Source organism: Elephas maximus, chromosome 9 (genome assembly GCF_024166365.1).
Source record: "Elephas maximus indicus isolate mEleMax1 chromosome 9, mEleMax1 primary haplotype, whole genome shotgun sequence".
NCBI classification, from domain to species: Eukaryota; Metazoa; Chordata; class Mammalia; order Proboscidea; family Elephantidae; genus Elephas; species Elephas maximus.
Window position 1 is genome coordinate 55085809 of NC_064827.1, and position 27030 is coordinate 55112838.

Consider the following 27030-nt stretch of genomic DNA (forward strand, 5'->3'; position numbering starts at 1 on the left):
TCTAGATTTACTGGCATTAGGAGCATTCCTTTCCCTTTTACCCCACTAAGATAGTTTAATAGAGTTCTGAGTTTCTTCAGGGTGGGTCATATTCCCTTAAGGCACATACTTTGTGTGCATTAGAGGCTCTTATGTTCATTAGTAGTTAGGGAGACAGAGACGTTATAGTACACTTGTGCACTCAGCAGTATAATGCTGAACAGATTTCAGCAGTTTCCAGGTAAGACAGACTAGAAAGAAAGACCTGGTGGTCTGTTTCTGAAAATCAGAGAAAACCGTATTGGTCACAATCGTCAGATCTGCAACCAAGCGCGGGGATGGCGTAGGACTGGGTAGTGTTTCATTTCATCATGCATAGGGTCACCATGAGATGGGAGCCAACTTGACAACAATTAACAATCACAACAAAGTATTTTTTAGGGGACGTGAAGTTCGTTTTTGTTTAGTACTGAGAAATTACAGTTCTTTTAAAGACAGATTTTAAAAATATAATGAAAATGCAAGTTTGAATTATTTTAATCATTTGATTTAAAACAATTTATCAATACTGATTTATATGCTCTACCATATAAATGTTTGACACAGCAAAGTAAAAGTGCAGTGTGTTCAGAAATAAGTCATTCTCGATTCTTTTATCCTTAGTATGTGGGAATTTGTTTTTTGTCAACTAGGATTTTAGTAAACTTTTAATAAATCTATGAAAAACTTAGAAACCTGAATTTTTTATAGTTTAACAATTACAGGTGCTTTAAAAAATAATTTTTTTGCGTTTACTAGGATATCGCTTCCCTTAACCTGGTTCACTGTAATGGTTCAGAAGCAAAATGAAAAGATATAGTTTGACGAATAAATATTTGACTAGTGTTATAATAAATGCTGCTAACCAAAAGGTTGGCAGTTCAAATCCGCCAGGCGCTCCTTGGAAACTCTATGGGACAGTTCTACTATGTCCTATAGGGTCGCTATGGGTCAGAATCGACTCGACGGCACTGGGTTTGGTTTTTTATAATAAGTGAGGTTTTTTTGTTTGTTTTTTCCAGTTCCCAAAGCTCCAGAGATAGATCCAGTAGAGTGTTTGGTGGCTGACAACTCTGTAACAGTAGCATGGAGAATGCCAGAAGAAGATAATAAGATTGACCATTTTACACTGGAATATAGGAAAACAAATTTTGACGGACTTCCACGTGTAAAGGATGAGAGATGCTGGGAAATAATCGATAATATTAAGGGTACTGAATATACACTATCAGGTAAAACAGCTGCATTTTATGAATGTCATTCTCAGAAAATAAATGCACTTATGAAAAGTATTTTTGAGTACCTGTAAGGATGGAGTTATTACTACATTTCTGTAGCCGAGCTGACTTTTTATATATTCATTATCAAAGTGAATTTTCATGGAAATACCAAGAAAATCTTTGTTATAATTGCTTCAGGACGTTTGCGGACCTGGCAAAACAGAATATATGTTAAACAAATATGAAGGGATATTCTGGAAACAGTATTTCAGAGTAACATTTAATTTTTCCTTCGTTTTCTGCCTGAATAAAAAAATTACCGTATGTACACAAAACCCCGTATTTCATTGATATTGTAAATACGGTTGTTTTTACTGTTTTAGTATTACCTGCATGTTAATACCTAAAGTAGAGCTGCGACTTGGTATTAGAAATTTGCAGGCTGGTCTTTTGAAAAGCCTTTAAAATGATATCTCCAAAGAGAACTTTGGATATTTGAAATGGCTAAGTATTGCCTGAGTTGTTCAGTGCTTGTTATATACAGTTAACCTTAGTAGTTACCATCATTGAGCACTTACCATTTGTCAGGAGCTGTACTGAGGGTTAACACATAGTGCATCTCTTTTAATCTTTACAACAGTTGGTTGGTTTTATCATTCAAGTTGCTGAAGGTTCCGTATCTGGTAACTTTTGGACTGAGATTCTAATCTAGAGCTAACTAACCTCAGAGTTTATGCCGTTAATCTGTATGCTTCACTTCCTCTTTAAATTTATTTTTTACATGAAACGGTGTCTCATAAACATAAAAATCTTTTGGGGTGTCAACTTTGCAGAAGTTGGCTATGTTATTTTAAATTGTGCTCTCTTGAAAGAAATACTTCTTTTAATGAGGCTTGAAAGGTATCCTTTTATCACATGGTTAAAAAAAATAAACAACCATTGATAAAATGTATAATTTATTTCTTTTGAAGAAGATATAGATAAAACGTATTTCTTACTCTTCCTGAACAAGGCGATACTCTGAAGGAGGACAAAATATCTGTTTAAAGGTTCATACTCATACTTTTGGGATAGATTCCTTTACTGAAAGCCATTATCATTTTTGCAGGTTTAAAATTTGATGCAAAGTATATGAATTTCAGAGTTCGAGCTTGTAACAAGGCTGTGGCTGGAGAGTATTCTGATCCAGTGACTCTAGAGACCAAAGGTAAGATCAATACTATACAACATAAAACAACTTAGTATCTGATGTTATTTGGTACTTTGTGACAAGAAACATTCATTTCATTCATGGTTTGCTTTCTCCCCTCTCCCCCACCACCACTCCCTCAGAGCTTCCTACAGTAGGAATTATAAAACCAGGAAAATCGAGTTATGGTAGTGGTTTCCATTAGGTTTTCCTTTATGATTGTATTCAGATGGGTAAAATAGACTTGAGGTGATAATGATGTGTTCTCTGGTGCTTAGTTTACGGATTTCATCATAGTATAAGTATGTAAGTATCACTGAGATTTCCTTAGAGTTTTCTCAAGGAATGGATTATGGATCAATAACAGGGAAATACCTCTTCAGTTTACTTCAGGTTCCCTTCTGTTTGCCTGAATCTTATTGCAGTGATTAAATTTATATAGTTTATTAATGTTTACAAAGCATTCTCATAATTCTTCATTTGATAAGTGAAACCATCTAGAGAGATCATTATTGACACCCATTTTGCAGTCAAAAGTAAAGTTTAACTATATTAAATGACTTTTCCAGGATCCCTAGAACTAGCTGGGGAAGAGTGTGAATAAGAGTCCATTTCCAAGTTCTCTGCCAGCTTTTTTGTGGACTTGAAACCTGGGTTCTTCTAGTCTCTAAGATCAATTTGGATTTAGTTAAAACTCCCTAGAATAACATATTTGAGCACAGAAGATTTCTCGGGTATTTATTCAAAGGCCATAAAACTAGGGATTCTTTCAATTGTGAGATGATAATTGACTGGTTTACTTCCAGATGTTGTAGGTGCTTGGCCTTGAGGGTGTCACTGACCTCTAGCTAATATAACATTTGAATAGGCTTGCATGCCATAAATTTGGTATAATTTGGAGGATGATATAAAAATATAGCAGAATAAAACAAAATATGAGGCTCATAAGTATTGACTAGACAAACTCAGAAAAATATGTTTACATCACTAAGGCCTAAAAAGACTAACTTGACATAATTTATGTGAATTTTGAAATGTTTTTATTTGAGAACTATGTATAACATAATCAACCAAGAAATGCAGTTAATTTGTATTACTTGTTATCAAATGGAGATGTTACTGAGATTTCTTCAGAGGCTTTTACCATTCAAAGCACAGTCATATTTACAGGCAAATACTATTTTCTGCATAACTTGAACGGTTTGTAGCTCTTGTCAAGGTAAAATTGCATTATTATTATTATTATCCCCCCTCAAAAGCATCGTATCTATTTCTTCTGTTCCTTTTCTTTTACCCTTTATATTTAGTGACCAAACTTGGACCTCAGTGTGGTAAATTATACATTTTTATGTGAATTCCACAGGCCCAGGAAGATAGATAGCTAACTTATAGTTTACTTGGAACTAGAGTGACTGTTTGACTAGTAGGATTTAGACATTAGCAATGTCTAAATCCTACTAGTCAAACTCTTGGTCTCGGGATTTGTAGAGAGAGGCTAAGGTGATTAAGTCGTTTTAAGGTTTGTCCCTGTTGGGTAAACCCTCTAGGGTGGAGTTAGACTGAAACTCAACACTGAGGTGTACTAAATGGTGGACCTGACCTTCAGGGAGACCCAGAACAAAATTTGTCTCTTACGTGGCTATGGGTTACAGATTTTCTAGGGTTATTCTATATCATTGAAGTGGCTATTAGTGAGAGCCATAAGAAAAGTTCAGGTTCAAGAAAATGGCAAGTTGAATAAACATTAATTTATTCGATTTGCTGCAGCCTTTTCGACCAGTGGACAGAAATAAGTGTATAACTGAAGAACTGGAGGGAAAGGAAGAGAGGGGAAGATTAAATAATTGAGGCCTACCAAAAGTCATTTCCTGCCACTTACGGTCCTTGGTATAGAAAATAGCAAACATTGTTAATTTTTGTCCATCCAATGTATGTAACACCATTCTTCTGGCGTTGATGTTGTTGAAGTGTTAAGAGAAATATAAGTTCTTATGACCAAAAATTTTAAGGCATAGTATCCCTTACTTCCCTGTAAAGGTAAATCATGTTATAAATCACAAATTACTCTCTAACCTCAAATGAAAAAGGGCTGTGGCATAATTTTACAGTACCAAGAAAGCAGCTGCCAGCACAAGTTAAAAACACATGAAACATATCTGTACTCTGATTTTTAGCACCTTATTTTCACAGACTCTTAAAGATATGGAAATTAATATCTGGCTATGTAACAGGACTTATACCAAAGCCCAGACTAACATTTGGGACCTACTCTTTTGAGGTCGGTCTTTTTCTTTTGCTATACAGTGTTATCTCAGTTTCCTTAGAGAGGCTCTGTAACTGAACTGAGGTCCCATAAAGAATTAGTGTCCCCCTCCCAAAAAAAAAAAAAAAAAATTGCACCCCTGGGATTGAACCCATATTTTTCCGTTTGGGAGCTGTGGTATTTGATAGGTCTGGCATCAGGTGGTTTGGGGATAGTACCTTTTCCTGCCACCCTTACCTCCAGGATTGCTGTTGGCCTTTCTCTCCAGCATATCAAACATTAGGAACAGCTTTAGGATTTTAAGAGGCAGCTGAGAATTAATGGCAGCTTACAGTTTAATCCATTTATTTCTTTCCTTCAAATATGCGGATGTCCTCACATGAATTACCTAATAGCTAATATAGAGATTAATCCTGTTTTCTTAAGGCAGTTCAGAGTCTCAATGCAGTTTAGTGTACCTTCTGCTAGATTAAACCGCTTCGTTGCATAAACAGATTGAATCTTAACTTTTTAGTAACCTACCTACTAAGGAATTCTATTTCCATTTTTACTGAAAAACTGCATTCTTTCTTTCTGTAAATTCATTTCTGTTTCAATGCAGATTTTGAAAGCTATTAACTTGCAGAGTAAGACATTTACTAGAAACTATTGTGGTCAGTAAATTTGTATTTAGAATGTTGTTTTTATAAATAAAGACAATGAACAATAGGTCATCAGATGCATAGTTGAAATTAAAGTGCTCTTTACAGAACAATAGAGGATAAAAAGATTCTCAACTCATTAGGCAAACATTAGGTTCTCTATATGCTTATTTTGTTGTTTGATGATACGTACTTCACAGACATACTGAAGCCTTAGCTAAATCAATTGGTATCTTCAGTGAAATGTGGTATGTAAGAGAATATTCCTTCCTTGGGTAATTACCAGAAATTTGAACATTTGGAGGGAAATAAAACTAACAGAAGCAGAATAACTGCATACTAGTGACAACTTGCTTAAGACAGAGGTTCTGGGAAATTGCCTTTTAAAGTAGGAGAAGCTGCATTGCTCAGCCTTGAATCAATAAATTTAAATGATTTTAGCATCAATTTCCAAAAGGAGAAGGTTATGCTGATATTCTGAATTAAACAGCTCTCAGTAAATTACTGAATAGTTCAGGTAGTTCCTCCCAAATACCAGCTCATCTGGAAAGCATAGTTTTGTTTCAGGTTTGTTTTTGTTTTTCCTTTTAAGTGGCCCTTTTCCCATCTCTGCCCATTGCCACATAAATTATCAGCTGGGTCAGTTCCCTTGATCATGGCCTCAGTTTCTCCTTGCTTACCTTAACTGGCCTTAGTTTCTCCTTGCTTACCTTAACTTGAAACTAATGAGTCTTTAAGTATGAAATTATTAAATAGTAGAGCATCAGAGAAAATGTGTGTGTGCCAGGCTCTGTAATTTTTTATAACATATCACATTCTCATTTTTAATTCTACCCGCCTCCCCTTCTTATTCTTAGCAATCACCTGGTAATCAACTGATAATTCAATTAACAGTAAATTGAGGCTACTTTGTGTGATAGAGATTCTGACAGGAGGAATAGCAGAAACGACAGTGAGCATACAAGTAAAGTGTATTTGGTTGGAGCACAGGGTATGTAATGAAGAATAATGGGAAATAAGGTAGCAATGGTGAATTTCACCCTTATCATCAAGGCCTTAAATGCTAGGATTAGGAATTTGACCTTTTTTCTCTGTATACAATGTTAAGTCAATTGAGCAGGAAAATAATATAGTGATGAAAGCTATGCTTCAGAAAGTGGAGGTATGCCTTTTTTTTTCTTGGTATGCTACTTTAAAAAAAAAAAAAAAACTTGAAATCTTGTCTTGGATAGCACTTAACTTCAATTTGGATAACTCATCGTCCCATTTGAACCTGAAAGTTGAAGATACCTGTGTAGAGTGGGATCCTACTGGAGGAAAAGGTCAAGAAACTAAAAGTAAAGGAAAAGAGAACAAGGGCAGGTAAGCTAGTTCATTAAAGCCGTTATTTGGACAGATGCTTTGTACATTCGTCTTACTGACAGTAACTTACAATAAAATTCTTCTTCTGTGCACCAGGATGAGTTATGATATGTTAGAAGCACCAAAGTGAAAAATACAGTACCGTTTATCAGTACTTGAATTTGTCATTTGTGTTACTTTGTTCTTAGTTTCTTTCCTAATCCTCTTCTTACTTTTACATTTTTGTTCCAGTATCCCATTTCTTTAACATTGTCTGTAACAACTTGAACTGCTTAGAGAAAAGTTTCTAGTATAATTACGGAATTTTAGCCTGTGTCACCAGAAGGTTTTCACTGAATAACAGCTTTTAACGTGTCCAATCCCAGAGTCTTGCCCTAATCAGCACCCTTGTGAACAGAAGAGGCAGGCCTGAGGACCTTTTGTTATTGTCAGGACTCATTTAGTTAGTACCAAGGTATGAGAACCTCTTTTTTAATGAAGGAAATTTTTGCTCACATGATATAATCAAGGTAAATGTCACTGTGAGTTACACAGTGAATCGAAAAAGTTTCCCCAGCAGGCTTTTGGTCTAATTTTACTATAAGCTGTTAAATTTGTTATAAAACAGTCTTTTAACAGTTGCCTGTTTTTATCTGACAGTGTCCATGTTACTTCACTGAAGAAACATACAAGGTGATGATCTATGTCTGTCTAGTTCTAGGACTTAGCGTATCTAGCTTGGCTGAATAACTTTTAATTTTTTTTAAATCAATAAGCAGAAGCCATTGCAGCAGCCCTTATAAGCTAAACTATTGCTCTGTGTAGACTGTCTGTACTGGTAGCTTATGTTTTGAATTTATAGCATTATAGCGTGCTGCATATTATTTGGATTTTATTGCATATGATAACAAAACAGTAAGCTCTGCTTTAAAGTCTTCCTTGAATTATTTTCCCACACCTGATATTTTCTGCATTTACTCATACCTGGCACCTTTCTTGTTGTGCTGTACTCAGTGTATCTAACATTATAGCTTTGCTTATATTTGTATTTGACACTAGGCAGATTTGAAGTGTTCTGTATTTTACAACAGTCCTACAGTTTCAAAAGCAGCAAGGATAAAAAAAAAAAAAGTCAATGCTTATATTAAAACAGTGCCGGAAAGATGAATCATTTCAAGTTGCATAAGTAATAATGTGCTAATTTGAAGATACCACACACACATCTTTACCAGAAACCAGATATATTGTATTCTCTTCTCAAATTTATCTTCTTTTCCTCTCTCTTCCGTTTATTTGCTCTTCATTAGTGAAAATGATTGTATAGTTAATGTACTTTAAATTGTAAAGTGGTGCTAGATTTACTAGAGCCTGTGTGATTTGATTTGGTCACTTGGAGATTTAAGGCTGTTTGTATTTAGCATTCAGGCTACATTATTTCATTCTTCCTTTCCTTTTAAGGATATTTTATATGTAGGCCATTGCTAGAATGTTATATATATTTATTCTTTCCATAAATAGTTGTTGAGTGCAGGATGTCATGCTAGAGGCTATGGGAGTTATAGGGATAAACACTGTCTCTGCCTTCAAAACATTTGCTGTAATTCATGTAGATGATATATATATATATAAACCAGTAGCAATAATGCAAGGTATAGACTATGCCTAACGGTAAGTGTGAATACAGGCGTTCAGAGGAAGAGAGTGAGAGCTGCCAGGTGTCGAGGTGGTCAATTAGGACAACAAGCCAAATTGAATGTAGCAATCAAGCCTTTATTCACTTACTTCAAAAGTGTAAAGGAGCCCTGGTGGTGCAGTGGTTAAAGGGATGGGTTGCTAACTGAAAGGTAGGCAGTTCTTCACCCACCAGCCATCTGCTTCTGTAAAGATTTACAGCCTTGGAAACCCTATACGGTTGATGGCAGTGGATTTGGTTTGGTTGGTGAAAGTATAATCAAGAGGCTACAAAGGAAAGAATGCCGGCTCCTCCATTGTTCCATTTTTTTCTCACAGAATGGCACTGGGTGGATCAGCACAAATGGGGGATTATCTCCCTGCTGAGGGAGCCCCAGACAAAAGGCCTCAGCCAATTTTATAGACCTGAGGGTTTGGGCTTGGGGGCAGAGGGGAAGGACTATAAGTGGAAAAGTACTGAGTCACAGTGGAGAAAAGTATCTTTAGCCATCTCCTTCCCCCCTAAATACACACACAAGGAGACCTCTGGACGGTGGTGCCTTGGCTAGGATTGCCTATGAGCTTGGCCAGCCTGTTGGGGCAGGAGGTGCTGTGGTAAAAAGTGGGGGATGAGTCCTTGACTACAACTCTGTCCAGAAACTGCAGTGCACTGGCTGTGCACCAAGCCTAGTGTAGGGAAGGCAGCCAGGTAAAGCCTCTGTAACTGCATGTAGTAGATTCTGAAAGATCACGCGTAACATTTTAACCTGGAGCTGGACTCCTCAGAAGGGTTGTTTAGCCTGGTAGGATCTGGAAGACCTTCATTAAGGAAATGGTATTTGAACTGGTTCTCCAGGAAGTGGAAGAATGTGTGACATTTGGACTTGCAGTGAGACGGGGAGCAACCAGAGGAAGGGCACTAAGGCACATTGAGTGAATTTAAGGAACACTGACTGGTGTTTTAGCTGTACAGTGCTGTGTAGGGGTGAGAAGACTAGAAAGACAGGTTGGGACCAAATTACAAAAAAAAAAACCTGAAATGCCAAACTAGGTAGTCTGTAGGCAGTATGGAAGTACTTAATGATTTTGAAGTAGGGGGATCAGAGGTTTCTCTAGTAACAGTGAACGAGATGAATTGGGTGGCAAAGATCATTCCGGGATCTGGTGAAAAAAAGCCTTAATTCAGACAGTTAAGTAACCAAAGTATCCTTAAGAAGTGGGGGGAGAGGGAGGGACATGTGTGGCATAAGACAATAAAAGCTGTTGTACTTGCACAAATGTGCTTAAGGTCAGAAGGCTGGAATGCTACAATGGAAGAGTTCTCTTCGTTTGACTTTTTACTGAAACTGAACTGTCATTCTGAATAGTTATGTCTGTTTTTCTTTTCCCCATGCTTTCCCTTTATTTCTTTACTACTGGTAAGTTATAGTTTTTTTCTTTGAAAAAAAGTTCTTTTTCTAGCTATCACAAGAAACCTTATCTTATTTCGAGGCAGTGCTAAGTGAAAGTTTTCTGCTTATTCACATGATTTTCTTTTACTTGCTTACTTCTCTTACTTAGTTCTAATTGCCCTGAATTACCTGGGGATGCATGTCTCATCCCACCAGACCTTCTGGCCTGCTGTCTGAGGAGCTGAAATCTCAGTGTATCTGAAGTAGTTTCCTGATTGATTCTGTTAAACTTTCTCAATTGACAACAACCAATTTATTATAAAATCCCAAAGGCTTATGTTTCTCCAGTTTAGGACTGTATGATTCAGGAAGGTATAGGTAGTCCTTAGATAATAACATCACTTACTCTCTTTACCCAGTTAGCTGGGCTCATTTGTTTAGTTGGATATTGCACACCTGCTCTGTACTGAGGATTCAGAGATGAGAAGATGTGGCTCCTGCCAGGAGTTGTTTCCCTTCCCTCAGCTGCCCCACAGCCAAGTTCCTCATGTGCCATAGCAACTGAGTATGGGGGGTACCTTGGGGCAGATTGTATAAGAATGTCTTTTGCATCACCTTTTTGATCCCACCCCTTGTTAGGGGAGTTTTTTTTTTTTTTTTTTTTTTTAACCTCTGGCTCCCCATCCCAGCTGAGTATAAAATCCTATGATTCTTAAGTAATAAATATTTCTGAACTCCACCCTTTGATAGTTTGATTCAGTAGTCTGGAGTGGAGGCTGGTAATTTGTATTTTTTAAAGTTCCTCAGGTGATTCTGATGTGCAGCTGGGTTTTGAGGACCACTGGTTTACCCCACTAGACTTCTTCTTTCATGACTTATTTTAATTCTTCCTCACCCGTAATCACATGTCTACTCCACCCTCTGGTCTCCTTTCATCTGATTCTTGCCTTACAACAAAATCTTTTTTACTTTCTTTGCCCCATCTGTCAGCTAACAAGCAATCGTAGTCATGACTGTTAAGTGTAAGGATAGTACCAGCAGTATTAAAAAGCTTTGGGGTTTGAAGTGAAATTAAATATAATGAAGAGCTAGTGCCCCATCTTCTGTCTCTAGTTATAAAAACAATTTCCACATTGACATTCAGGATCAATTAAAAACTATGTTTATTTTTTCTATTAATTGCCAATATTTACAATTAATTGAGTTAACTTGGAAGGAGGAAGATTAATGTGCAATGATATTTCAGTGACTCTTTCAGCTAGGTAGCCTTTCGCAAGCTACCCTGAGTGCCCACCCATTGTTTCTAGGGCAGAGTGTATTTACATTTCAGATGATCAGTTTCAGATGACATTCTGGAGAGTAACTTTGTAAATCACATTGAGTTCTTACATTGCATGGGGGTTCTGGAGACCTAAACGCTTCTTTGTTGTCATTTATAAACCATGGTAGAACAATTTTTCCTTTAAGCCCCTTACTTTGCATGTCTTTCTAATGTTGCATGTAGAACAATTTTCACACATTTTTTTAAAGCAACAGAATGGTTTCTTCAAATGAAATGTTTCCAGAAGCCTAATCTAAAAAGAGAAAAATACAGCTGGTTAAAGTGGCGCTTCCTCCCAGAGCCCTGCAGTCTCTGTGGCATCTGTGGATTCCGCTGGGTTCAGGAACATGGTTTGAACAGCTCCAGTTTCAAGACACTGCCCTCCCCCCCCGCCAGACCCCACAGGAGTGTGAAAATAGAGCTACTCTTAGCATTTTTAATGTTGGAAAATTTTTAAAAGTTAATGTTTTTAACTGTGGGAAAAACTAAATTGTAGGAAGGCTGTGGTTGTAGACTTACAATTAAGCTACTTAATGTCATTCTGGCTAAATAGAAAGTTCCTGAGTTCACTGTTTAATTCTTTGAAACTGTCCAGTGAATCTTCTTTTTGAGAATGAGACATCAAAATAATGCAGAATGCAGTACACGAAATCATGTGAAATGGCTTTACAATTATATCTATATATTAGCCTCCCCCTTGTCAGGGATTTCTCTTATTAGTTGATAGCTGTTAAATTTACTAAATTGACCTTTTCCAAAGGAAAAAAATTCTAGCGCAGCTCTACTGGAAAAGTGTTTTTATTTCTAATTAGTGTTGACAATGTAGATAGGGATTTATCCTATTCCCTCTAAGTAGTAATCTTATGATAATCGTCACTAAATTTTTTTTCTTATTTTTTAAATAGAATGATTCAGTATAATTGAAATGTTACTTTATAAACATCTTTGGGATTTGATCTATTTCGAGTTTTTGAGAGTTAGTAAAAGGCCTAGTACTGTTCAGTTTACCATGTCATATAATTTGATATAAGGGGAGTCAGCTTGAATCCTGTCCATTATAGTGGGAGAAATGCTTTATAATATTTGACATTATCCTGTGCACGGATTTATACAATTACTATTTCTCTTTTCAAGAAGAAAAAACCCACAACAAAAGTGCCTACTGATTTTCAAAAAGATTATTTAGCTGTGGTTATAATAAGAAGGAGCCCATTTTTGCCTTTACTTATTTTATCTTTTTTGAGTTCTTTTTTTTTTTTTTTTCCTTCAGCCACATCTTGTCTCATTTTGGCATTGTTTTTTATTTTAACTCTGTGTTCTTTCTATAAACCTTGCTCAGTCTGCATGACATTGGTGCTTTCAGCCTGCCTTGTGTTCATGGTTTCTTAATTTTGAGTGTTTATAATCAACAACTGTCTTTAATAATACTTTAGATCAAATAAAATGATGCTATTTCTGAAACATAATTATATTATAAACCATAATTTTTAATTTTAGCATTTGAAACACAGCACAGAATATTTGTTTTTCTTTTTGTTCCTGTTTGTATAGAAGTGGTACGCCATCCCCCAAACGGACATCTGTAGGCTCCAGACCACCAGCAGTAAGAGGCAGCAGAGATCGTTTTACTGGGGAATCATACACAGTGCTGGGTAGGATAAAGTGTAATAGTTCTTCATTACCTCAGACTAAAGATGTCACACTCACCCTGCTGGGCTTTCCACTCACCCAGAGCTGGAGGGCCTGTCTGTGTATTGGAAGAATCTTTGCAGACATTTTTCCCTGATGAAGTCTACTTAACGTTGGGGAGTTTTAAGTTGTCTTATTATTGCTACTTATAAAAATCTTGTAGCTTTACACAGTGCTCTCTATATATGTGTAAGCTTTGAGAGGATAGTAAGGAAGAAAAAATCTGAAGCATTTTATATTCAGAAGAAGGAGTAAATATTAAAGTTACAGTAGGCACTCTGCATTTAGTTCTGTGTGTTAATATGCTCATTCTTACAGAAAGAGTGCTTGAATCAACCTTTTTATGCTGTTTTGTGGGACAAGTGATAGATAAAAATCTGTGTGACTAGTAAGGAGTTTTAAGGAGCCCTGGTAGCACAGTGGTTAAGCACTTGGCTGCTAACTGAAAGGTCAGCAGTTTGAACCTGCCAGCCACTCCATGGGAGAAAGATGTGGCAGTCTACTGCCATAAAGATTACAGCCTTGGAAACCCTATGGGGGGCAGTTCTGCTGTGTCGTATTGGGTCACTATGAGTTGGAATTGAATTGATGGCAATTGGTTTGGCTTTTTGGAAAAGATAGTCAAATCTACCTTTCTGGTCTTTTGTAGGAGACACTGCTATTGAAAACGGACAACATTATTGGGAGGTCAAGGCCCAGAAGGACTGTAAATCCTACAGTGTGGGAGTAGCATACAAAACTTTGGGGAAATTTGACCAATTGGGAAAGACAAACACTAGTTGGTGTATCCATGTCAATAACTGGCTACAAAACACATTTGCAGCAAAGCATAATAATAAAGTCAAAGCCTTGGATGTTACTGTTCCTGAGAAAATAGGCGTATTTTGTGATTTTGATGGAGGTAAGTTTACTTATTTTCTCTTAAGAGAAATGTTTAATCGTAGTTGCCTGTGTTTCAGCACTTTTCATTGGTAACCGTTATGCAGAGATTCCATTAGTACTGTAGTAAGAGTGTTTTGACCAACTAGGATTTGATCACAAACATAATTTCAGTAGGATTGACTGGAAGAGTGTGAGATGGTGGCTTAGAGCTCTACAAAAGGAATCATCTATAGCACTAAGTAAATCTGATAGAAAATAAGTAAATCTGAAAGGCTAATTTTCATTTTTAGCACTGTTTTCTTTTGCCCATTTTAATCCCTTCCTTACCTTGTTTTATCATGTGTAAAAAGTAGTTTAATCAGATTTTTCAAGTTGGAGTAGACCTTAGAAATTACCTAGTCCATCTGCCACACAGTTTATATTCCTTAGTTCGCTGTCTCTGCAGGTAGTCACCACTCCTGCTTGAAGAATTTTTTTTTTTCCTTGTATGTGAAGTTTGTGTTAGAAGGGAGCCTGTTTCATTGTTAGACAGGTTTTGATTAGAAGATTTTTCTTAAATTGACTCAATTTGTCTGCCTGTAACTTATGGTCCTGTTGCTCTTCAATTTTGTCACTTGAAGAAACGTAGAATTACACTTCCTGATCCTATGCTCCCCAACCCAAATTCACATGGATATCCTTATTTATTTAAAAACTATTGACATTGCTTTTTCTGTTCCGTAAGTTGTTTCTCTTACAGTTTGATTTTCCAAACCCTTATAATCTCATATGGTTGTATACTGTTTCGTCAGTTTATTTCTTAAAGATTGATTCTTATTAGAGTAGAGCACAAAACCTCTGCCCAGCAGAGGACTATAGTGATTTGGCAATGCTATTTTTAGTAATATGATTTGATAGCACTGTGGACCTATTTTGAGCTTGTAGCTACCTGACCCACCAGATCTTTTTTTTCGTGGACTTCTGTCAAATTCTTTTTACTCTTATAGTAGGCATTGTTGGGTTATTTGTGCTGTTTTTAAACTCAAGAAATACTACATTTGTCTTTCATAAGTTTCATTTTAGTGAATTTAGCTAAGCTTCCCCTCGTTTTAAAATTATCTAAAAATTAAGTTGATATTTATCTTTTGCAGAATTTCTTTAAGCTTTGAGCTCTTTGAATCTTATTTGATAAATATTTTCTCTAATGCATCAGTTTTTAAAGATGATATAGTATTGCGCTAAAGAATGAACGTAGTTCCCTAAATGCTTCTCACCACATTAACTCTTAAGGCTAATAATAAATAGTAAAAATAACAGTGACCTAGGTTACTGTCTTATAACCACATCCAAATCCATTTTCTGAACCAAAATTTACCTTTTAAATAACATTATGGCCAGATAATTCCATGAACTACCAACCTACCTACTCAAATGAAAAAGAAAACTTAATTTTGGTTTGATCTATTTTTGGTGATGACATGTCAGTTTTGCTGCATTCTTTTGTATGTATTTACCTTGAATCAGTTAAAAAACAATTTTCCTCATGATAGATGGCAAATGTATTAGTGTACTTTTTTTTTCTTTTTTGATTATCAAGACACCAGTTGTTTATCTTCTTTCTTCTCTCTCCTTTCCCATGCATACTTTGTGATTCCTCAAAGGTTCATGAGAAGTTAACCTAGAGCATAGGTTACAAGAAGGGGAAGGAAGTTATGTAAAAAGGATCTGGCATCAGATTCTGAGGGCCTTGAACAAGTATAATGGACTGGTCTTTTTTCCTTAGTCGTGGGGAGGGAGCTTCTGATGGTTTTAGAAAACTATACATGTGATGAGAATCTAATTTTACAAACATTAGTCAGAAAGTAAATGGTTATAGGTGGAAGAGATTGGAGGCTATTGTATCCTCACTGCCTGGCAAGTTTTTGTTACATAGTAAGCCCTCAGTAAGTGTTGAGTGGTAAAAGCTCCTGAGCGGTGGGAATCAAGAGGAAGAATGGATTTGGTGCTATAAAAGTAGAATTCATAGGACTGTGTGACTAAATATGGGTTGGGAGAAGAGACAAAGAAGAATCGAAGGTAACTCTAAGGTTCCAGCCAGTGTGATCAAGAGGATGGTGATGTCATCGACAGGTTGGAGAATATAGAGTCCTGGGGAAGAGTGAGATGCCAGTCCAACAGCCGTGTGGCATGTGTGTCAAGCATTTAGAAATTCAGGTCTAGAACTCAGAAGGAAGTAGAGCTGAAGCTAAATATTTGAGACAGTCTCACAGAGTGGCTACTGGATTGCACAGAATAATATAATTAAGCATTCCTGCTCTGCTGTTTACTAGCTTCGTGACCACATGTAGTTGCTTATTATTTTGAGGTAATGTATATGAAGCACCCAGTGCTTTATTAGTAAGCATAATAAGTAATAGTTTTCCTCTTCCTGCTTATCTGGTGGCAGTTGATTTAATAAGGGAACATCGTAGAGAAGAGGGCCTGGACAAAGCATCTACATTTTGCATAGGAGAAACAGGAATAGGCTGAAGATATCCTCAAGGTTAGGGTACAAACCAAGAGGATAGCCATGGTTGAAGACTTCTAAGAAGGGGGAGCAGGTATAGGGAGGCTTTTAGGTTGAAAAATTAGAAGATCAAAGAGTTATTTTAGTGGCATGATCCTTTTGAAAGAGACTGTCAGAGGATTTTAAAAACTAACAAGGCTTAAGCAGTGATGGCTATAATATGATTTCAATGGCTGGAGTAGTGGATATGGTCTCAAGTGGTTAGAAGGCAAGGTTTAATAGAGTAAACTTTAAATGGTGGTAGGATTTGGGTAAAGAGGGTGGTTATAGTAAAAATAAGGAGAAAGGAATAGTCTTGGTTTTTACTGAGCTAATGAAACCATTTGTTAAATAATGATAAAGAATAGTTTATACTTGAATAAGTAGAATAATGCCAGATTATGGAGGGTCTTAAAAACCAGGTAGATGGAATTGGATTTGAGCCTTTTCTCATAGCATGCTTATTACTGATTTCCAAGTGAGAATTATTAAGTCCAGTCCTTATAATTTTTAACAAAAAATTAATGACAAAATGTGCATTAGTTATTACTTTTCTGCATGAATTATATCTTAATCTTCATTAAATGTCATTTTTTTTTGTATAATAAATTAGGCTTTTTTTTTCTTCTTTTTAGGTCAACTCTCTTTCTATGATGCAAACTCAAAACAATTGTTGTATTCCTTTAAGACAAAATTTACTCAGCCTGTGCTTCCTGGTTTTATGGTTAGTACTTACTTTACATTTAGTTTGGTTTGACAACTTCAATGAGAATAATCTGTACTGTATATTTAGGAACATAGAGGCTCTTATTTTTCTCCACAAATATACCTCTCCTTTACCCTAATCCATCTTAACCCAAATCTGTGTATAGACTGTATATTTTGTTGAAGTAAATGTTAATACATAAAAATTATATTCTGTAGTATGATGTGTTTGAAATTCATCCATATCATGTGTGTATCTTCCTTTTTCTTTCTGAGTAGTGTTCCATACTGAGCTGCTAACCAAAAGGTCAATGATTTGAATCGGCAAGCTGCTCTGTGAGAGAAAATCTGCTCCTGTGAACACTGCAGCCTAAGGAAGCATGGGGCAGTTATACTCTGCCATACTGGTTGCTATAAGTCAGAATTGACTCAGTGGTGCACAGCAGCAGTGTTCCATATATGTATGTACTCACCCACTCGCCAGTTGAAGGACATTTGGGTTGTTTCTGTTTCTGGGTGATTATTAATAAAGCTGCTGTAAACATTCACATACAGATTTTTGTTTGGCCGTAAGTTTTCATTTCTCTTGGGTAACTGCCTAGGAGTGGGATTGCTGGCTGGGTCATGTAGTGAAGTGAATGTGTATAAGAAACTGTCCACCTGTTTTCCGAAGTGACTGTATGATTTTGCATTTCTCTCAGCAGTTGATGAGAATTTACCATATCCTTGCCATTACTTGGTATTATCAGATTTTGTTGCTGTGTGTGGTAGTATTTTGTTGTGGTTTTCATTTTTATTTTTCTAATGACTAATGATGTTGAGCATTTTTTCGTGAGCTTATTGCCATTGTATGATTTTTTTTGTAAACTGTTAAAATCTTTTTGCCTATTTTTTACTCGGTATTTTCTTGTCATTGAATTTTAAGTTGGTTTGTATATTTTAGTTATGAGTCCTTTATCAGATACTTGTTTTGCAAATATTTTCTCCTAGTCTGTGGCTTGCTTTTTCATTTCTGAATAGCCTTTCAGAGAGATAAACTTTTTCATTTGGATAAAGTCCAGTTTATCAATTTTTTTTTCTCTCTCTCATGGATCATGCTTTTCCTAACTTGAGAGCACAGAGATTTTCTCCTATGTTTTCTTCTAGAAGTTTTCCAGTTTAGGTTTTACATTTAGGTCTGTGATTCCTTTTGAGATAATTTTTGTATATGACATGAGGTATGGTTTGAAGTTCATTTTTCTTGCATATGGATGTCCATTTTTTCCAGTACCGTTTATTGAAAAAACTGTTTTCTGTTGATTTGCCTTTGTACTGTTGTGCTAGATATTTTGAGTAAATCTTTTCTGAATCACTTAATTTCCAAAAAAAAAAGTAATGTAGTTTTAAAATCAGAGGATTGCTTATGTATTTTAGAAGTTGTTACTGAGCCTGTTTTGATAATTTAGAATGTTAATTATATAGTTATAAATTCCACAGGTCTGTAGATTTTTGTTACAGTATTCTACTTGTTTAGTAAATATTGAACACTTGAAGGGTATAATTGAAGATGGGAATACTAAAGCATTTCTAGAATCTCCCTTGCTTTAAGTTGTGCCTGCTACGTACATGGCAGCTGGTGTTACCTTTTCATATTCTAATGCTTTTGACTCTGTTCCAAATTTATAAGCAAAGCAGTATTATTATTTTTAAACTTATCCACATTTATAATAATTAATAGAACATGGCAAGTTCATCAGTATATCCATTTGCATTTTTCTTGGAAGTCTTTCTTAAAGAATTATAAAAGAATTTTTATTGTTATCAAGTTAGGGAGGAAACAGCAATATGTCTGTCTACAGAGGGGTCTTTGATTCATGTAACCTCAAAGGCTACCTGTTTATCAAACCTGAAGCAGTAATTGAGATAAAGAAGTTGATTCTTTGAGTTGTTCTCTTGGTTGTGAAGATTGGGATCAGTAATGATAAGCCGATATCTTTTGACTAGATTGGATTCTCTAAATTTCTGCAGCTTTGAGTTTCCTCTTTTTTGTGTAGCACCAGTGAGCAATGCTCCCACAGACTTCTCTGGCCTCTGTGGTTCTCCAAGAATCTGGGTTAGCCTTTCCACTTCCCCTCAGCTCAAATATGAAAGTTATCAGTTTGGAACTTATTAATGTTCATAAGTGTGACATTTTGCCTTTTAAATGGAAATTTAAAGGATCCTTGAAGTTCTAATTTGATTTGAAATCTGACTGAAGCTTTGTTTTTGTCTTTTCTTAGGTTTGGTGTGGTGGACTTTCTTTGAATACTGGGATGCAGGTTCCAAGTGCTATTAGAACACTTCAGAAAAGTGAAAATGGAATGACTGGTTCATCTAGCAGCCTGAACAATGTTACTCAGTAATGCCTACTCAGAAAATATTTACCCCCATTTTGATTGGGAGACTTCTTCTGTGTAGTTACAAATCACAGAAATTTCTGAGTGGTGCAAATCAGGTTTGCTACCTTCTGCTTTAAGGCCTGGAATCTATTAGCATTATGCGTCTAGTATGAAGCATTTGCAGAAACTTACCGTGCAATTTCGTAGAAACAAGCAGATATCGAGCAAGAAACTGACATGTTGAAGAATAAATGGGAAAAAAGGCAGTGTTTAAATTTTTACATAGAAACTTATTTTTGTGTTTCTTGGATTTTTTTTTGGGGGGGGGCTCTTCTAATATGTCTAATTACAGATGGCAACTGTAGAACCTGGGGTGGAAAGCTTTTAAACCTTGCCTTTTTTCTCTGTGCTTTTTCTTTTTTTTTTTTAAATCTAATAATTACCTATTATTCAGTTCTTACATTGAAGCTTTAAAATATACTGTTCTTTTAGAAATTGAGATCATTGATTGGGGATGCTAGAAAGGTTTTCTTATAATGGTTTATTTTTCCCCTTTTATAAATTTGTTGAGTTTTGCCAGATTATCTCTTTTGTTTGTTGACTACATTGTATATAACTTTCTCTTTTCCAAAATTGTGTAATATTTCCCTTATGGTTATAAATCAAAATAGAGAGTACATAGGGAGCGTTTTTAGATGTAATAGCGTAAACCCATTGCTGTTGAGTTGATTCTGACTCATGCAACCCTACAGGACAGAGTCAAACTGCCCTGCAGGGTTTCCAAGTCTGTAATCTTAAGAGAAGCAGACTGCCACATCTTTCTTCTGTGGAGCAGCTGGTGGGTTTAAACCACCAACCTTTCGGTTAGCAGCTGAGTACTTAACCACTGTGTTACCAGGATCACCCAAATTTCAGTTCTGCACCTGTTGCACTAAAAGGGTGACAAGGGGATATTCTTTATATGCTACCCTGCTTAATTAGACTTCTTTTCATTCAGTCACTTTGGATGATGGGTAAGATTTTTTTTTAAGCTTTCAATTTTCTGACTTTGTTGCCAAGTTTAATCCCACTTTGAGTAGTCATCTTTGATAAAATTCCCAGTTGAATTTGGTAAGAACTGTTAATAGTTATACTGATTTTTAACATTTTTAGTAGGAGTAAAATTTTATTAAAGTTATATTGAGGGTAGAAAAACCTACCCTGTTCACTTTTTTTCTTAGAAGGGCAGGTTATAAAGGGAGATGCTTAAAAGTATTCTGTACTGAAGTAATTTGTATCTGCTTTTTTAAGATATGAAATTGTTTTGAAAAAAAAAAAAGTACATGAAGTTTTCAAACATGACCATCCAGAGGTTATTTTCCTCTCACTTCTTTTGCTATGAAAAGGGGTATGATTCTTCCAGCAATCAACACAGAATAATCTTTCATAAACTAGGGGAAAATGTGTAAAATAACTAGGAGTAAAACCTGTAGTTATTGACCAGAACGTATCTATTCTTAAAAAGTGAATTAAAACTTGTAGCCCAAGTCCTTTAAACCAAACAGAAAGTTGTGATTACAGTATTTAAGAATTCCTTGAGCATTTTTAAGATATCTGAATTTTTATTTTCCTTAATTTTTTAGACTTAATTTTCCTCCTTGACTTTCTTTGATTCTCATTTCAAATGTCTTGTGCTATGACAGCCTTCTCCAGTAAGTGACTGTTGCTGCCTGCATTTGAGTTGCTTTCACAGACAGACATGTGGGGAATAGTGATAGCTTCTTCTCTCTTCAGGTTTACTGCTTACTGATGGGCTGTTGTGTTCTATTGGTAAAACAAATCTAAATGAGAAATTTCATTTGAACTGGAGTATAATTTTTCCAGAGGAAATTTTTATCTTCACTGTTTTCTGATGATATGTTGGTAACTTTAAAGACTGTAAGGAAGTTTAGAGAATTAAAATATGCCCATAGGTATTCTTTTCATTCGCAAATATAATTTCAGTTTTTATTCCTCAGAGAACCTTGAAAGAAATTTTTTTATGTTCTGTTCCCTATAGTGGGATTATTCCAGGACTTAAAGAAGCAGGAATTTATAATCCCTTTTCAATAGAATTCAACCTGAAACGGTAATGTAGTGGTCGAGCTGCTTTATGTGAACAGCTACAGAGTTCACTTTAGCAAACATGACAGAAAAAGCCAGAAGCTCTTGTATACAGTTTTTATGATTATGTCTTATATATTATAAATGTATCTTCTGATTAATTCAGTGCCTTCTTCCTCTAGGCATGCTCTTGCTCAATGCCCCATGCAGTGTCAACTGATACTTAAGCCAGAAAGCACTGTATTATACTGGTGAGGGCCTTCTATTGCAGGGGGTTGGGGGAGATATTAATCAGGGGCTGGAGGAGTGCATGTGATTCTCCCTGTGCTCATACCATCGTTTGAGACCTTGCACATGGGCTTTTCTAATATTCATAATGTAGGGTCCACTATGAGTCGGAATTAACTCGACAGCAACGGGTATGTATAATATTCGTTTGGAAAATACATTAATCTCACTAGGGAGGTTTCGTTTCTCAGAGGTTTTGTAGTAATAAATACAAATTTAGTAAATCCAGACTCCACGTTCTCATCGCATGTGATCCTTGGTATTAAATTATAATATTATTACTTCAAAATAAGAATCTGAGGCTTTTCTCTTCCTCTGCTTCTCCTTTGTTTGATGCTTCTCCTTAAAGGTCTCTAAAGAACAGAATGTATGAGGTTTTTTTGTTTTGTTTTAAGTTTATTTGCTTTTAAGTTAAACTAGCAAAAGTTTGCCACCCTCATTTTTAAACTGGAAAATAATCAATTGTAGTGCCTATTTAAATAGTCTCCAAATAAGGTTGCTATTAACCTGACCATAATACATAACATTTTCATTAACATTTGAATTAAATTTAAAAGTTTTGGGCCCTTTTGCTGAATTTAATACTTTGTAAAAAGTTAACCCTTTAAGGTATTTTTTATTGCTTTATTTACTCTTTGTTTTGACAGATCAAACATGATTGCTTTCTATAAAGGAAATGCATGAGAGGTTGACTGTAATGGGTGTATGACAGGTGTAAGACATGTTTGATTAAAACATGCATTTAGTATTGCATTTTTCTTCTAACAGTTGCATCCCAAACCAGTTTTAGTAAACTGCATAAGGAAATGAAGGAGCTGCCTTAAGCACTTTAGAAAAAGAATTTTTTATAATTCATTTGGACTTTTTGGACTCACCATATCTTTAACTTGGTACACATGTACACCAGGCATTTCATAACTGAATGCATATGGTGGGTTAACATACAGTGATTCTTCATATGCTCCAGGAGTTAGGTTAATAAAGTCAGAGTATTAGGGGCATATCTATCTGAACATTGTTTTAATTGATGGCATCTGTACCATTTTGACAAACATGAACTGCTGTATGGTGGGGACTTGCCCTGCTTACTCTATTCTGCCAACAGTAATTTCTCCCCATGTTTTCATCTAAAGAGACATATTGGTTTGCTTATATTTACTTATTTATAAAATTAATGCATGAATGGTATCATGTATAATTTGTTTTTTTTTAGGCTGATCCTTGGTGGTATAAATAATAAAAGTAAATATTTGTAATGAAATGTTTTAATTCGGCTGATGTTCTATTTCATGACTTACCTAGCATAATTAGTTTTTCCCTATATACTTTTCCCATAAAATTATAGTTATTTATATATTTTTAATTGTTTCTTTTGGCACAATTGGGAGAAAACTTTGGAAAAGGATATATATGGGAAATGTTTATTTCAAAGAGTAATGATTTTAGAAGAGGAGAGTATAGACTTATTACTCTAAAATGTGCGATGCTATACTTAAAAAAATTAGGGACTGTGTTTTAAGATCATCAAGTATATTTAATAGTTCTGAAGAAAAAAATGTTAGAGCAGTGTTCATTCATGGGTAATTCATACAACAAATATCTGAGTGTCAGTGATGTGGCAGTCAAAATTTGATTACCATATCTTTGCAAATAACACGCCCATGTAAATGATGTGCACACACATAGCATGCTTATGACACTTGCATCATCTGTGTAAAAATATGGTACTTTGTATTCAGATTTCCCAAACTAGTGAAGTTTGACTTATTGTGTGGATAGTTTTGCTGCTGTTGAGTGGTATAACAAAGTTTGCATCTTAAAAATGATGTTTTGCTAGTAAGTCAGAAAATGAAAAAAGTAAATTTGTTATAGTTTGTAAAAAAAAAAATTCTAACCGAATGTAATGTAGTTCACTTTATACAGTCACCTAAAATTGGGTTTGAAAAAGTTTCTTCCTTGATTTTATTTTTATAGTGGATGTATTCTTTTAGGAAAGTATATGGCCAACCTAAGTTTACTAAGCATCCAGGTAACAATAAGTTATTCCAGCTATGTTTAACCAAAATTGACATTTCATAATATGGGCACTGAAACATTGTAAGAAATCATGAATGTTTTCTTAATTATCACAGAAAGATTACCTCATATTCAGAATAGTTTTACTTTTGTGTGTATCTTACAGTATTCACATTCTAAAAATATTTATGATCTTGACATGTCACATATGATAACTTCGTTACCTGGAATATTTGATTAACCTAAATACTCTAAGAATTTTGAGTAAGTTAGAGTTTAAATGGGTAACAGTTGGTGTATATTGTTTTTCATCCAAAAGAGACTGTTGAGCATACCAGGTACAAGTTAATACTGATTTATAAATAAATACCAGAAATTGCCATAGTACTTTTCTCCCCAGACTACCCAATTATTAAACTGAAGCAGTATTTGTTATTTCTGAATCAATATGAGATACTAACTTTTGATTAAAATGATTTAAGCTAAGTTAGTTTAAACTGATACGTTTTCTTAATGGCACCTGTTCAATGTAAGTGGGTCCTTGGGAATGGACATGTAGAGCATTTCTCAGTATGTAGGCAGAAGGTAGGTGAATGTGTTTGTTTTGGCTTGGAGCTTATTAAGTTTACACCAATTTTAAAATAAGTCAAATTGTAAGCGATTGGTAAAGGCATCTTTATTAGTATTAGAACTTTTCAGAGAGCAAAGGTTTAAAGAATGCATTTTTTTTTTCACATTTCCAGTATCTCTGAGGTACCAAAGCAATGAGTCTAATTTACCTTTAAAATCAAATTTATAATGAGTTCATGTAATAAGATATATAGGAGCTAAATTTTTGAAACAATTTATATTAAAACCACTAGTCTTTAAAATCTCTGGATTTGATATAAAAAAGATTTTTGCTTCATCTCTTTTAAAGTACTTAAAATTAATCACCTTAGCTCTACCATGTACTATATTTATGACTTCTGTATAAGTCATTTTTTTTCTTTACCTCCACTGCCTTACCTATAAGATAATTATAATTCGTTTAGCCTACCTCACAGGGCTGTTGTGAGGAATAGAATAGAATGGAGTGTGCGGAATTGCTTCAAAAACTCTAAAATGCTATGTACATGTAAGGTATTATTTTTAGCTAATGGAGTTTAAGTGTTTGGGTGCTTCTCCATGCCATTTACTTTGATAAAGCATGTACTTAAAAGTGGTTATCACCAGTGATTTCAAACAAGATTAAAAAGAAAAAAAATTATGAAAGGCTTAAATAAACAGAATTGAAAATTGCCAATTAAAATGTCCTCTAACATTCATTTAGCTTGTGCATGATCTGTGGCCTTTTTGTATTCTCTCAGCAAGCCCGTTACCCTGTAACAGGAGTTGTTAGAGCTATAAAATTACTCCCATAGCATTGTGTGTTAGTGTGGGAAAGTAGCATAAATAAACAACTAAATTAAGCTACGTCTCCATCCAGGCGTTTGCACTTTGAATTTAGGACTGCCCAGTGCCGCATACAAGGACTGACTTTGGCCTAAATAATTCCAAACAACCAAATGGCTCAGCAGTTTGTTGTCATTGGATAAGTGATGCTAAGGTATGCCGACTGAACATTGGACAACTTCGTTGCATTGTCATTTTTCAAAATAAGATGAAACCTTGTTAGTTAGCCTGGGTATCATTTAGTATCTCTCCTAACATACTTGTTTTGCTTTAAAATTGGATTTATAAACGTTTTACAGGTTGTCTTAATCTACATATTATTTTGTATGTCTGTTATTTGGACAGAAACCCTGGTGGCATAATGGTTAAGAGCCATGGCTGCTGACCAAAAGGTCTAGCAGTTCGAATCCACCAGGCGCTCCTTGGAAAACCCTATGGGACAGTTCTGCTCTGTCCTGTAGAGCCACTATGAAATCAGAATCAACTGAATGGCAACAGGATTGGTTTGGGGTTCATTTTTTGGACATGGCTTTGCTATGCAGTTCTGATAATAAAATTTTTAATTCCTCAGGTTTTACCTTTAATTTATTGACGAAGAAAATTTATAAACTACTTACGATGTACTCAGCACTGCAAAAAAAAAATAGTTATAATAAGCATATTGACTCATTTTCCTTAGAAATAAGACAAAGCCTTTAAAATGGTTTTTTAACCTTAAAATAGAGGTATTCAAAGTGGAATAACTTGTATGCTGAAATGACTGTATGCTCTGTATAGATACAGCTGAGTTAAATTGTACAAAAGCACCTGGAATGTGTCATCTAAAAAATAAACTTTTTTCCTGCTTTCTTTTGCATTAGTATTTGCATTTGTCAGCTCTTTTATTGAATATCTACAGTGTGCTGTTGGGGAAGAGAAGATTAAGAAGTCATAGTTCCTTTGCCCAAAAAGCTTATGCTTTAAAATACTGCTTTTCAACAGAATTTAATGCAGTGATAGAAGGTTCTATATTTGCAATGTCCAATACAGTAGCCATTAGCCACGGACAGCTATTGAACACTTTAAATATGGCTAGTGTGACTAAGAAAATAAATTTTTAATTTTAATTAATTTAAAGAGCCACATGTTGCTAATAACTACTGTTTTGGATAGTGCAACTATAGATGGAAACATGTTGTAATAACTATAATATAAATTAGGAACTTAATTTCTGTTTTTGGAGCTTGTCATACCTTGGCTTACATTTTGGTAGATGGCAGCTAAAAGTCAGAATTGGGACCCAAGCCCTTTTAAATTAAATTTGTACTCTAACTTGAGACCCGTGTAAGAGAAAAAAGAATTATCGGTCAATGACTAGATGAGACTGGAGCTCTTGCAACTAAGATCATTTTCACCAAAAGAAGAATGGAGATTGGATAGTCTTGAGCTATAAGGAGACAAGTGTGACAAAGATGTTGAGAAACCAGGATCCACATACAGGAAATGGAGTGTGAATGGGTGCAACATTTCTGGAGAACAATTTAACACTGTCAAGATTTTAAATACACATAATCTCCATTTCTAAGTACTTCTCTTACATGTATACTTAGAAATAAGCCAATACTTACTACAGCATTGTTTATGATAGCAAATACAAGCAACCTAATTTTTCATTGAGAAAATCTGGATAACCCTGGAGTCAATTCTTCCCCCCTTTTATAGTTTCTAGGCAAAGAACTGACAGCAGGCTTAACTCAGTAAAAGAATGGGCTGCCAGATTTGTAAAGGCTTCTCTCTTCTAATTTGCTGTGCCAAGAAGCTACCATTGTTACGTATTGTCTAGATATGTTCTGTCTTCCACTTATAAATGTTTTAAATAAATAGATCATTATAGGAGTTGGGTTTCTCAGAGCCCTTGGTGTACTAGTCTTGCTGTTCCTGGCTGTAATCTCTCTGGGACTAAAATTCAGGAGATTGTGTGCATTCTGCTACTCTTCTGTAAATTTTTTCCTTACCCCA

The 27030-nt window shown here is 35.3% G+C and overlaps 1 protein-coding gene across 3 annotated transcripts in view; it reads left to right on the forward strand.

Moving 5' to 3' along the window:
• Positions 1-26084, forward strand: part of FSD1L (fibronectin type III and SPRY domain containing 1 like) — an 83249-nt gene extending 57165 nt beyond the window's left edge. For 2 of the 3 annotated variants that reach the window (XM_049895779.1, XM_049895780.1), the window contains exons 7-13: positions 1041-1250; positions 2347-2445; positions 6564-6693; positions 12607-12707; positions 13394-13645; positions 16786-16874; positions 19114-26084. In XM_049895779.1, the coding sequence (XP_049751736.1) occupies positions 1041-1250; positions 2347-2445; positions 6564-6693; positions 12607-12707; positions 13394-13645; positions 16786-16874; positions 19114-19236 (1004 nt within the window). In that variant the 3' untranslated portion in view covers positions 19237-26084. Of the gene's footprint in view, positions 1-1040; positions 1251-2346; positions 2446-6563; positions 6694-7332; positions 7366-12606; positions 12708-13393; positions 13646-16785; positions 16875-19113 lie in introns of all 3 variants that reach the window. The other variant, XM_049895778.1, reaches the window with a different exon arrangement.
• The last annotated feature ends 946 nt before the right edge of the window (positions 26085-27030 follow it).